At 37.8% G+C, this 12,472-nt stretch overlaps 1 protein-coding gene and 1 long non-coding RNA gene across 4 annotated transcripts in view; one reads left to right on the forward strand and one right to left on the reverse strand.

Annotated features, from left to right (window-relative positions):
* LOC105466047 (putative EGF-like and EMI domain-containing protein 1) overlaps positions 1-12,472 on the forward strand; it is a 193,676-nt gene that overhangs the window by 4,608 nt on the left and 176,596 nt on the right. For all 3 annotated transcript variants that reach the window (XR_011619881.1, XM_071091214.1, XM_071091213.1), the window contains exons 2-4: positions 1,813-3,604; positions 6,966-7,089; positions 10,922-11,064. Coding sequence is in view for 2 of the 3 variants with exons in the window: in XM_071091214.1 (XP_070947315.1) it covers positions 3,557-3,604; positions 6,966-7,089; positions 10,922-11,064 (315 nt within the window). In the remaining variant the exon portion in view is untranslated. The remainder of the gene's footprint in view (positions 1-1,812; positions 3,605-6,965; positions 7,090-10,921; positions 11,065-12,472) is intronic.
* On the reverse strand, positions 5,348-8,728 carry LOC105466095 (uncharacterized). Its single transcript, XR_977962.3, has 3 exons — positions 8,593-8,728; positions 6,212-6,266; positions 5,348-5,492 (listed from the first exon to the last, which is right to left on the reverse strand). It is a non-coding gene; the product is annotated as an uncharacterized lncRNA (long non-coding RNA).

Raw genomic sequence — 12,472 nt, forward strand, 5'->3', positions numbered from 1 at the left:
TTCTACAAAAATGAAAACAGAACAACCCATTTTGGAGAAACGAGAAACAATTGTTCATTTTTTTTTTTTTTAACAAAAAGAGGGAGTGGGAATATTTTCTTTAAAACCCCTGTTGGCCAAGGGTGCTGACTCATGTCTGTAATCTCAACACTCTGAGAGGCTGAGGCAGGAAGATTACTTGAGGCCAGGAGTTTGAGACCAGTCTGGGCAACATAGCAAGACCTAGTCTCTACAAAAAACAATAATAATAAAAATAAATCCCTTTAATCTACAATAAGCAGAAGAGACCAGTTATTCATTGGCTACATTTTTAAGATTGTCAGCTTTTCAAATGCAGCAAAAGAAATGAAAAAAAGAACTTTCAACAGGGATCTTGAAGTCAGTTTTCCCATTGAGTAGATCTTCTAGCCCAATATATTTATTAGTCTATAATGAAAATATCTTCTTTGATTTCTTAGAGGTTTCTTCAAATAATTATATTGAAACAATTTTAAAATGACCACATATTATTTAATTTTAAAAGCACATTTTTAGGACCCCATTTCTTATGAAAGATTTCATATTGAAATCATTTATTATTGTGAGACTCTATCTGGTGGAAAGGAAAGATAGGAGTATTTTTCGTATGACAAATGAGTAGACTAAAACATGGGAGGAGAGATTTATGACTTTTTTTTACATCATCCAGCTGTGGTTTGGGACATGTGTTTGTTTTACATTTTTCTTCCCCAGAATCTCTGCACTGTTTGATCTAATGAAGTATTTGGCAAATCTATAGACTATGCGATAATCGCCATTTACTTTGTGAGGGAGTGTCAAATTATAGTGTTGGTTTATCTATATTGATGACTTGCCATAATCCAGACACTGTGCAAGCCATTTAAACTTCCTTAGCTTCATTTTGCAGGTCAGTTTTTTAAAATTGTCCCTTCTGTAGTTGCTATTAAAACGCAAACGCTAACAAAATGTGAATTAATAATATAGGCCACAGCAAATGTTTGTTGCTAGTCTCTCCTTTTTGTTTTATTCTTTCCTTTTTTCCCTTTCATAGCAGCCTATGGCTTGAAAGCAAAGAAAAGGGTGAATAAGAAGGCAAGTTCCATATTACCATCTGAAATGGGAACAGGGGGTGAATGGAGCAGATTTTATAAATGTAATTTTATAACTTTTAGCCTATTATGACAAAATTTCAATTACAATGATTACTGAAATTATTTTGATGTAAGCTACATGTGCTTACATTAAAATATGGTCACTGACATTTTTCCCAATTTATCGTTTTTATAGAGCACTAAAAACAAAAATACCAACAAACTAATGAAAACTGTTGTTTCCCTGACTTTACCTTATCTTTGACAATGCAAACTACCTTGGGACCCCCATGAGAACCTCAGCTGCATTCATTCCCGGTTAAAAATACATGATATTTTAAAAGCATTTTCCCTCAGTTTTCAAAATAGAAGATGCAGTTTGTTTCTCCTTAGGGTTGGTTAGAATTGTACAGCAAAGATGCCTGGGTAGCTTTTAAAGTGTGAGGGTTAGAGTTTAAGAAATGAGATAAATTTTGCATTTGAAGCTTGTTAGCAATTTCTTCAGTCATCATTATTTTAACTAGCTGTATCAGTAATCCCACGGGAGTGATTATGCTATACAATCTAGGAACATGCCAGAAATTTTTCCTGGGTCTGTAAGCTACTGAGTTTTTAATTACTTGGTATCTATCCTGATAGAAAGACAAGCTATTTTTTCCCTCCATTTGTATCAGAAAACGTATGTTCCATTACTTGTTCATCTTCTCTATTTTCTTCATAGCTTGTTCCCCAGAGACCAATGAGAAAGAATGTGGCAGCATCTGTAATTGTCAGAATGGAGGCACCTATGATCTTCTGACTGGGCAGTGCCAGAGCCCCCCAGGGGTTCATGGGAAAACTTGTAAAGACGGAAGGAAGGTCTGGTGCCAGTCAGTAAGATTACTCCTTAAGTTCTTGGGGTTTCTAATGGGAAATAAACTAAGTGAAAGTTGCATGTGTATTTTTCAAAATGGCCTTTTTCTGAAGAAGTAAAAGGCTGTGAAAGCTGTGTCTCTCTCTATATAAAAGAGTACAATTTGTTGTTACACAATGACATGTGTAACAACAAAATAAGTGATACTTAAATCTCCAACTGTGATCTAAGCAGGATGAATCCTCTTACAGAGAAAGCCTTTTTCTTCTACCGAGCAAAAACTTACATTTATGTGTACAGGTTTAGATGTAGGAGCTTAGGAGAAGTTATTTTCTCTGCATAACAAAATGAAGAACAATGGAGCTCCTTGGGGAAACCAGGGAGGAAGACAGATGAAAATTAGAGAAGAAAAGGGGAGGAGGTAGAGAGAAAAAGAGAAAAAGAGATGATAGATAAAAAACTCACAAAATACCAATGAGTACTGTGCATAGATTGTGTGTGTGTGTGTGTGTGTGTGTGTGTGTGTGTGTGTGTGTGTGTGTAAACCAGTGAAGAGGCAACAATTCCTACATGGGTTAATAAAGCACAAAAAAAGAACCTGTTTGTACAGGCACAAAAGCTGAAGGCACAGAGTCAATGAGGATGTAAGTCTCTAGGGATTGCCAGAAATCATGAGGAGTTTATTAGCTTCTCACAGTTGATGGAATTGGGGAGTTGGAAACCAAGTTTACTTCACTTTCTGAGATGCAGTAAGGTTCCTGCTGGCATTTCAGTTACTTATCTTTGTGAGCAATGTTCATTTATTTATTTAAAAAATACATTAAGTGGTTGCAAGGAATGGCACCAGACATTATGATATGATAGCAAAAAGGAAAAAAAAAATATATTATTGTGCTTCCATGTGGAACATGTGATTTTGTTCAAGGCAACCATAAATTACAAATACTGGTAGGGATTACAAGTTAGATATTAATATGTGGTTGGAGGTGAGACCATGAGGACAACGCAGACTGTATGAGCCTGGGACAGAGACTTATGGAGAAGGGACATTTAAGCAAAAGCCTGCAAAATGTGGAGAGATAAAACATGGGAAGAGTGGGGAAAGGGCTTTCCTGATTAAGAGGCAACAGGAAGGCATGGGGTGCACTATGAAACCTGCAGAGGCCAGCGGAGCACAGGCAGACAGGCAGAGGGTAGTGCAACATGAGGTCAGCAAGCTCAGGGGCCCCAGTCTTATTAAGTTTGGTATTTTTGACCTGACAGCAATGACGAGTCATTGTAGGATTTTAAGCAGAGGATACAGAATCATCTTGGTGGTTTTTAAAAGATCTCTCTAGCCTCACTTCAACCAGATTAGAAATGTTTCACCTTTCTCCATCTCCTGACTTCCTATAACAATAACTCTAGCAAGTTTTACATGTGGGTTAATATTTTCTTCATTTGTCCTCTCACCCTCCAGGATGGACAAAAGGGTTCTTTTGGAAGAACTGCAAAAGGAAATGTAACTGTGCCAACAATGGCCGTTGCCACAGGATGTATGGCACCCGTATGTGTGAGGTGGTTTTGTCATCTGCGTAACTTGCAGGCAATTAATTTGCTCTGTGCGTAAAACATGAAAGCACAGAAAAGTGCAGAGACTACTGTCACACAAAGGAAGAGGGTAAAAAATGTTTTTTATAGTTTTATATATATGACAAATATATTATAGCATTTAGCCTCTTTGAATTACAGAATCTAGATTTTGATAAATGAAAGAAAAATGTTTCTAATTTTGTTTTACATCTGGTTAATATTTACCTTAACTAATGGGAGTGGATTGTTAATAGTCTGTTTAAATAGACGTTTGATATTTTACCAAAGTTGAATACCTCGGGCCAGAACAAGTTTCTTTTATTTCTCTGTTCCAGGGTGAAGCAGTCTCATTCTCTAAGATGTCTAATTTTGCATTTTGACTATTAATCACATTTTTCAAAGGATGCAAGAAAACACAATCACTAACAAATACTTGAACCCAGCAGTAACTTTTGGAATTTCTCCCAGTGGGATAATTCTGAATGTTCTCCATCCCACCTTGATGCTATGTGCAAGTATCTATGAGCCTGAAACCATCTTCACCCTGATCCTCTACCTATTTCACATCCTCTTCTCTTTTTGTTGACAGACTAATGCCTCTGAAAATCTTTCCTGATTGAACTTCAGTATTTTAGTCCATTTGGGCTGCTACAACAGAATGCCATAAGCCAGGTTGTACATAATCAACAAATACTTGTTTCTCATAGTTCTGGAGACTGGGAAGACTAAAATCAAGACATCAGATTTGGTATCTGGGGAGGGCTTACTTGTTGGTTCTTAGATGGCATCTTTTCACTGTGTTCTCATGCATGGTGGAAGGGGCAAGGCAGTTCTCTGGGGTCTCTTTTAAGAGCACTAATTTTATTCATGAAAGCCCTACCTTCATGACATAATCACTTAATCACTGCTAATACCATAGCCCTGGGAGTTAGGATTTTAATGTATGAATTTTGGGAGGACAAAAACATTCTAACCGTAGAACGACTCAATACCATAGCCATCTCTTAATAACAGACACCTTTTAGAGTCTTATGTTTTATTTTTAGTGAATGTCCATGATTCTTGTCTATTTTATAAAAGCCGTATCCATAGGAAAGATAAATTATAAATATATCAATAAGAGAGTCAGTGAAGCCATCTCAGAACACTGAACCTGGAGCATGAGGAAACATTAGGCTTAGACAAGCAACATAGAAGAGAAGGGGAAAGGTGTGGGAAACCATGAGCAATAGAGGTGCAGATGGTATGTTCCAGAATGTTATATACCTTCTAGGATATGCCAAGAGAAGAAGACTGACCTAGAAAAAAAGATAATATTTGTATTATTGTTCCCCTAGTGTAACAAGACACATCCTACTTTTAGTATTAACTTTAGAATATGTAAAAAGGTTACATCAGATATTATGGCAAAAATAATTGAATCATTATTGATCTGGTCAAAAACCTAAAGGGCTAACTTTTCAGAAACATCAGGTTGAAGTTTTTAGGGTTTAATAATATTGGCATAGTAGATATTTATTCATTTGCATGCTGTGAGGAGTTGAGGCACAGGAAAAAATTCAGCAAATATGTTTGTTGTGTTGTTGTTGGTGGTGGTAGTTAGCATTATGAATATGACTATCTTTAGGAAAAACAGATACATTCTAGTTCTTTGCGGCTCCCTTATTGCTTGGACTTGAAGATTTATTGATTAATGTCACTTTCCTGGACTTCAGGAACTCGAGTTTGCAACTCTATATATTCTTTTTTTAGTCCCGCCATAACAAAGTACCACAAACTGAATGGTTTAAACAACAGAAATTTATTGCCTTGTAGTTCTGTAAGCTAGACATCCAAGATCAAGGTGTCCACAACCCCCTGAAGGTGCTAGGGACAGATCTGTCCCAGGCCTCTCTCCTAGTTTCTGGTAGTTCCTTGGCTTGTGGCAACATAACTTCAATCTTCATATGGTACATGTCTCTGCATACAAATACTCCCTATTTATAAGGACAGTAGTCATATTGAATTAGAGGCCATCCTATTCCAGTATGACTTCACCTTAACTACTTATGTTTGCAATGATTCCGTTTCAAATAAATTTACATTCTGAAGTACTGAAGGGTTAGAACTTCAACATATGAATTTTTGGTGAACACATTTCAATGCCTTACAACCCCTGCATGGGCACTGTGTAAGAGATTACTTCTTTCACTTTTCCTTATTTCCAAATATATTCCAGTAAGGAGATGTTCTTAAGATACAAATGGTCACATTTAAGCATTTCTCTGTGTCTGTGTTGTCTTCTGAACCATAATTCTATGTGCTGAACCAGAAAGAATAGGGCATGAAGGACAATCCTGAGCAAGGATTTAGGAATGAGCAAGAAGAGACCTACATTAAGGCAGGCAATGGCCTGAGAGACCCTGGGACCTGGTGGGTGTAGGAAAGGATCCAAAACTTGGAAGCCATTGAAAAGGAAATAGAGGATCATATAATTTGTTATCTCCATTGGGAAACCTGAAAAGGACTCTGTTAACTTTAGAGGTAACTCTGTACTATCCCTGGCAACTGGGACTAGGATGGTCCTACATGGTGGCATCATAACCATCACTTGGAATGATCTCTACCAATGTCTCTTTCCATCCACTGGAAAGTCAAGTGTTCTCTCTAAGCAGCTTTCTACAGCAAAGCCTATGTGGGCACACAATGCAATTACCTTGAGCCTGGAGGCCAACTTGAAGGATTTTTTACTTGATATGTCACTTGGACATCTGTAATAGGGGAGAAAAAAATGTCAGAGGGATATTTCAGAAAAGGAATTGAATTGCTGTAACACTTCTCAAAGAGAAAACTATGGATATGTTTTCCTGAATGCAAAGGTGCGACTTTTTCGTATTAGAATTCCTGTGCTGCCTTCCATCCCTAATACTCAATGGCATAGAGAAAATAATGAAAGGAAGGCAAGTACCATTTGCCAAAGATGTGGCCAAGATAACGCTGCTGTCACCATGAAAGCTTTGTGTTATCTACACGATGTAAAATTATTTCCGATTACCATAGAATAGAAGGGAATGAAAATAACGGCCAGCCTTCTCATAAGTGCTTGTCCGTCATCTCCATGCTGCAGCAGGATGAAAATGGGGCCTGGCAGGCCTTAGCTTTCTTTGGAGAATATTAACTATAGGCACCAATGGAGCACATTGAGAAGCAATTTCTCTCCCGGAAGCACCAAAGCCTTTTAAGTAGTTCAGGCTTCACTGTTCACGTCCAGTTGCCAAAAAGCAAATGAATTGCCTGATTTAAAAGACATTTGTTTCCTTATTATTTTTTTGGCAGTCAGGATGATCCTCTTGTTTTCCCCATAATCAGGCCCCACAGAACTACATGCCTATGCACTAACAATTTAAAATAAACAAAGCGTGGTTTTCAGGTGACCGCTTTGCCTCAATTTGCTTGCACACTGTCCCAAGGGTGCCTACGGAGCTGGCTGCACTTCAGAATGTCAGTGTGTGGAGAAGAATACCCTGGAATGCAGTGCCAAAAATGGTAGTTGCACCTGCAAATCTGGTTACCAAGGCAACAGATGCCAGAAAGGTATGCTCTGATGATAGAGTTTTTTTCTTCTCTAATAATAATCCTCAGCCTTTGTTCAGCATCATATGATTATTAATTAGTTAATCCACCAGTGCCCTCAGAAGATGGATAAGCTCTATTAATCCCCTATTTACAGGTGAGGAAACTGAGACATAGGGCAATAAAGTTATTTAATGCAGTCTTCTTAGCCTCTGCTGCTTCCTGTCCCCTTGTTAGCTTGAGCAAGGGAAGAAAGATCACACTGCAGATAATTATATCCAGAAAGATTAAAGCTAGGCAACCACTTCTTTGAACTGAACTAATCAACCCAAGGCACTACCAACTTCCAGAATTAGAATTATTTTATTTATATCTAAGGATTGATCATTCAAACAAATGTAATTCAAAGATGCTAATGCTTAACCATAGAAAAACTTTGAAAATTTTTAATATGGTTATTGGTGTTTTGGTTTTCCAAATTTGTAGGTATTACTTTTTTTTTTTCTTTCTCTTTTTCTTTTCTTTTTTTTTTTTTTTTTTTGAGATGGTGTCTCACTCTGTCGCCCAGGCTGGAGTCCAATGGCACAATCTCGGCTCACTGCAAGCTCCGCCTCCCAGGTTTATGCCATTCTCCTACCTCATTCTCCCGAGTAGCTGGGACTACAGGCGTCCGCCACCACACCTGGCTAATTTTTTTTGTATATCTAGTAGAGACAGGTTTCACTGTGTTAGCTAGGAGGGTCTCGATCTCCTGACCTTGTGATCCACCCGCCTCGGCTTCCCAAAGTGCTGAGATTACAGGCGTGAGCCACCGCGCCCAGCCTACATTTTTTATAAATATAAAAATTATTGTATAGTACAATTACAAGTAACATATATAGATATATATGTGTGTGTGTGTAGATGCATATGCCATTTGGAAAAAGGTATTCCAAGATGCCAGTATTGACTGTCTCTGGCTTTATGCATTCATGGGATGCTCTTTGCTAGGTACCTAAGTAGCTCTTTCACATTTCGAAAAGTCTCATGTTACTTTTTTACTGAATTTTATCAGTACTACCCTACTTAAAACTGTAACTTGTAAGTTTCCCAACTTTTTTCTTTTTCTATAGTGCTTATCATTTTCTAATATAGCACATACTCTAATTATGATGTCAAATATTTATTGCCTGTCTTTTCCTGCTATGATCAGAACCCCATGAGTGAAGGGTATCTAAAAATTTTGTTCAACCAAGTATCCCCAAACTCCTGAAACAGTCCTGATATACAGATATTGCTCAATAAATATTTTCTTAATACATAAATGTGCATTTTTATTCTTTATACATTTTTATTGTATTATCATGTATTTTGCATTAAGCACTTACTACTATATTTCAGAGGAAAATATCACAGCATTTTTTCCCTTTAGTACAACCTTGTGTAAAATCAGAAGGAAATAATAGGTTTGAAAGGAAACCATCATCTCGTTGGGGCCACTTATAGAGGCAGGCACTAGGATTGAAAATGGTCTTTGACACTCACGTATCCTCATTTTCTCCTTGCAATGCCATCTTCAGAGAGTCTGCAGGGCTTTTCTGGAGCTGAATGGACAGGGCAGTTTCTCTGTTCCAGGTTGTCTAGTGGTTATAGAACTGGAGAGGGTGAGCAGTGATGTCCATCTAGATTTCATGGACAGAGGTTACTTAGGTAGCTGGATTGTGACTTTCTAGGCATTAGGGAAAGGAAGTTGGGGAAATCAAAGCCTAACATGACACTAACAAGTTTAATGTGGTATGAGAGTAGGTGCCATGACAATTTCTAAACATCTTCGTGCTTCAACTGATTTTTAAGCCCAGAGTCAGCCCCTTATTCATTTTCCCCCTAGAGAAGTCATGCCCTGGAAGTCAATGTATGAGGAGACAATGGCATATAACAAACCTGGGTAAACTTAATTTATTCTGATAACATTTTCTTAAAGCAGCTGCTGAATATACTTTATTGGAAAATGCTTCTGAGATTCCCACTGTGAAGAAAAATGAGTTGAAAGTATATGTAAATTAGCAAAATAGAGAGGTCACTATAATCTCTGGAAAACATGTTATTTTTCAATCAGATAACTTTGTCCAATTCTGATATTTTTGTCTAACCACAAAATGAAATTATGAATCAGACTGCTGCAGGTGAATGTGGTTGCTGTGATTGGCAGTTGAAATCAAGGCAAAAAGAGCTCTCCAAGAGTTGTGCATGATGAAAATCAGGCCCGTTGTTTTTCTTTCTCTTTTTTAAAAGAGTGAAGTAGCCCAAGTGCTCCTAGAGACAGACATATCTTTAAAAATCTTAACTCCAAACCTGTGTCTAGATTGCAGATGAATAGTTAATTAAAGACTGGAAATTGTTTCAATGGCACTAATGAACAGTATTCTCCGCAATCAGCACCAGGCCTTATTTAGCTTATCAGTAATGACTTCTAAGAACAGAAGAAATGGTTTCTACAACTAACCTGTGAAATAGCAAAAAAAAAAAAAAAAAAAAAAAAGAAAGAAAGAAAAAAGTAAAGCAGCTGGTGTCTTTGCCTTGTTTAGAGCAGTTTGTAGCCTAGGGTATTTTGCATGCCCACCCCTGGCAGACCTCAGAATGTAGAGGACTCTGGTCCAGCTGGCCCCTTGACACCATACGACCCCTGGATCATGATAAGAAAGACAGATTTTTTTTTTTAGAAGAGTTCCACATCAGATGAACTTCGAATTTTGAACTCTGGTGAATCTTTAAGAGCAGATTAACTGGCCTGAAAGATGCTGAGTACCTAGTATTGTAGAGTAAATTTGGATGTAGTGGCTGAGAGCACCAGTTTCGGAGGCCAGAAGATCTGGGTTCAAGCTTTGTGATATAGAGTAAGTCACTTAACTTGTGGGAGCCTCTGTTTCTCATATAAAATGGAAATAAATTTGCTTATGCCATAGGGTTCTCTTTTGGAAATATGAGCTACTTTACATAAAGTGCTTAACAGAGTTAGTAATCAACAGATTGGGTATGAATATCCCAGAAAATATTGTAATTCTGTTATTCAGAGACACTGCCAGGACAAGAAGATACTTCACAGCCCAACTCGATTTGATGTAACTTTTCATAAGTGTTATATTTTTAAGAAAGTTCCACCGTTTTCCTTGGAATAAAAAAAAAAAAAAATGCTTTCCACCGGGTTTCTAATTCCAGTGGTTTCTATGGAAGAACACACATGGAAACCTCTCACTGAGCCCTCAGTGGTCCCTGCAGCATCACCTGTCCTTTGCTAGTTCAAAGAACAGTCAACAAAGCAGATCACTGTTTCTCTTCTCCCACCTTATGCATTGTACACTGTCATAAAGTACACAGTTTGTAAACCTCTGGTGTGATTATTTTAGCTCACAAAAGAAGCAAAGTCTGGGATAACAGGATTTAGGCAACCATTTGAGGGCAACTTCCTGAGTGCCATGCCTCCTGAGCTTCCTTTACAAATTACATCTCATTTTCAGTTTTTGTTCTGTGCAACTGCTGCTAAAGATATATATCAAAATTGCTTCCATTGTTACTGTCTGAAAAACCACATTTTCAGCAAAAAGCCAACCTCTGTATCTGTGTTTTCAAAGTGACAAGATATAGCATCATGTTGATTTCTTCAGGGAATACTTTTGGAAGTGTTATAAATCCTTGGAGGCTACTAGGATATTTCTTTCCTTACAGCTCTGTCATACACACACACACACACACGCGCACACACACACACACACACACACACACACTTTTCCAGCTTGGTTAGGCAACAGTAGAAATCTTGGACCATTTTGAGACTTCTTACAAGTTTCTTTCTTTCTCTCTCTTTTTGTTTTATAAGTCTGCCCAGATGGCCTCTGGGGACCAGAGTGCTGGTTCTCCTCTGCACCCTGTGAAAATGGAGGTCAGTGCAACAACAACAACAACAAAAAACTGGAAATTGTGACTGCACTCCTGGTTACACAGGAAAATCCTGTACCATATGTAAGTCATAAACCTAGACGAAACAACCAACAAAGTTAATAAAACTGTTAGCTTTAAAAATGCTTTTTTCTTCCTGCTATACAAGATATTGCTATGTTAGGATGCATATTCCTACTATTTATTGTTGTGTAACAAACTACCTCAATACTTTGTGGCTTAAAACAATGAGTTAATATTTCCCTTAATTCTATGGGTTGGTGAGGCGATTATACTACTGGCATGCCCTGGGGTCACTCGCGTGACTGCTTTGGCTGGTAGATATTTGAGAACAGACTGGGCATGGCTGGGCTGCTCAACCAGGGAACTTACCCTTTCCTCCACAAAACATTTCCACAAGGTTAACTTGGACTTTCCCATAGCATGACAGTTTTAAGATAATAAAGAAGGAGCATTCCAAAAGTGCACAAGCAAAAGCTATGTGAGGTGGAAAAGCCTTGCCTCAGAAGCCACACATTGTCACTTTCACCACATTCTATTGGTTAAAGCAAGTCATGGGGCAAGTTCAAGTTCAGGGGGAGGAGAAAGAGATTCTACCCTACTGAAGAGAAGAGTAGCAGAAGCCCATTGCAAAAGACCCGCAAGTTGAGAGATACGGTTGCAGACATTTTGGGAAGCAATCTACCGTGGTATGCTATTCAAATTTATACTGAAAGCAGCACTTTAAGAACCTACTAGACTAGAATTATCTCAGATAGAAGCAGATTAGAGACTGATAAAAAGTGATTAGCTACACCGAACTAGTTTCAAGGTCACAGTAGAACCGCTATCCTGCTGTGCCCTTTTCTGGTTGTGATTCTTTATAAGTTGTGCTAACCCTGCCTGTATCACCTTCTCTACTCCATTGACAATGAAACACAGTGACTTGAGAACATGCGGAAAGCTATGGGCTGGATAGTAATGATGCTACTTTTTTTTATCATTACTATTTCAAATTTGTCTAATAAAGATTAGCAAACATTTGTGATTATCATTTTATGAAGTGTGAACAGTGATTTGAATTAGCTTTCAGTGCTTGGACCTTTCCATTAACCAACAAATATATAAAATCAGAAACAACATATATAAAATGTAAGCAAATAGTACTTAGCACTGAGCTAATCATATGATCACTTTGGGAAATATTGCTGCCCCCAAGGAGAACCCTCAGGCAAAAGTTATAGGACTAGATCTTTTATGACTTTCTGTATATAGCAAGATTCTTTATTTTAGAACTGTTATTCTGGCACTTTTGACAAGCATTTCAAACAGTAGAATAGTTTACTGGAGAAGCAGTTGGCTATCCCTAACCTACTTGTTTGCTTCAAAAAAAAAAAAAAGCTGCTTAAAGGTAAGAATTTACATATTCAAAAGGTAGTTACTTGCTATTTCCACAGTGAAGTGACATTTTCTCTTGTCCAACTCAACTTTA

This window comes from Macaca nemestrina, chromosome 2 (assembly GCF_043159975.1).
Source record: "Macaca nemestrina isolate mMacNem1 chromosome 2, mMacNem.hap1, whole genome shotgun sequence".
Lineage (NCBI taxonomy): Eukaryota > Metazoa > Chordata > Mammalia > Primates > Cercopithecidae > Macaca > Macaca nemestrina.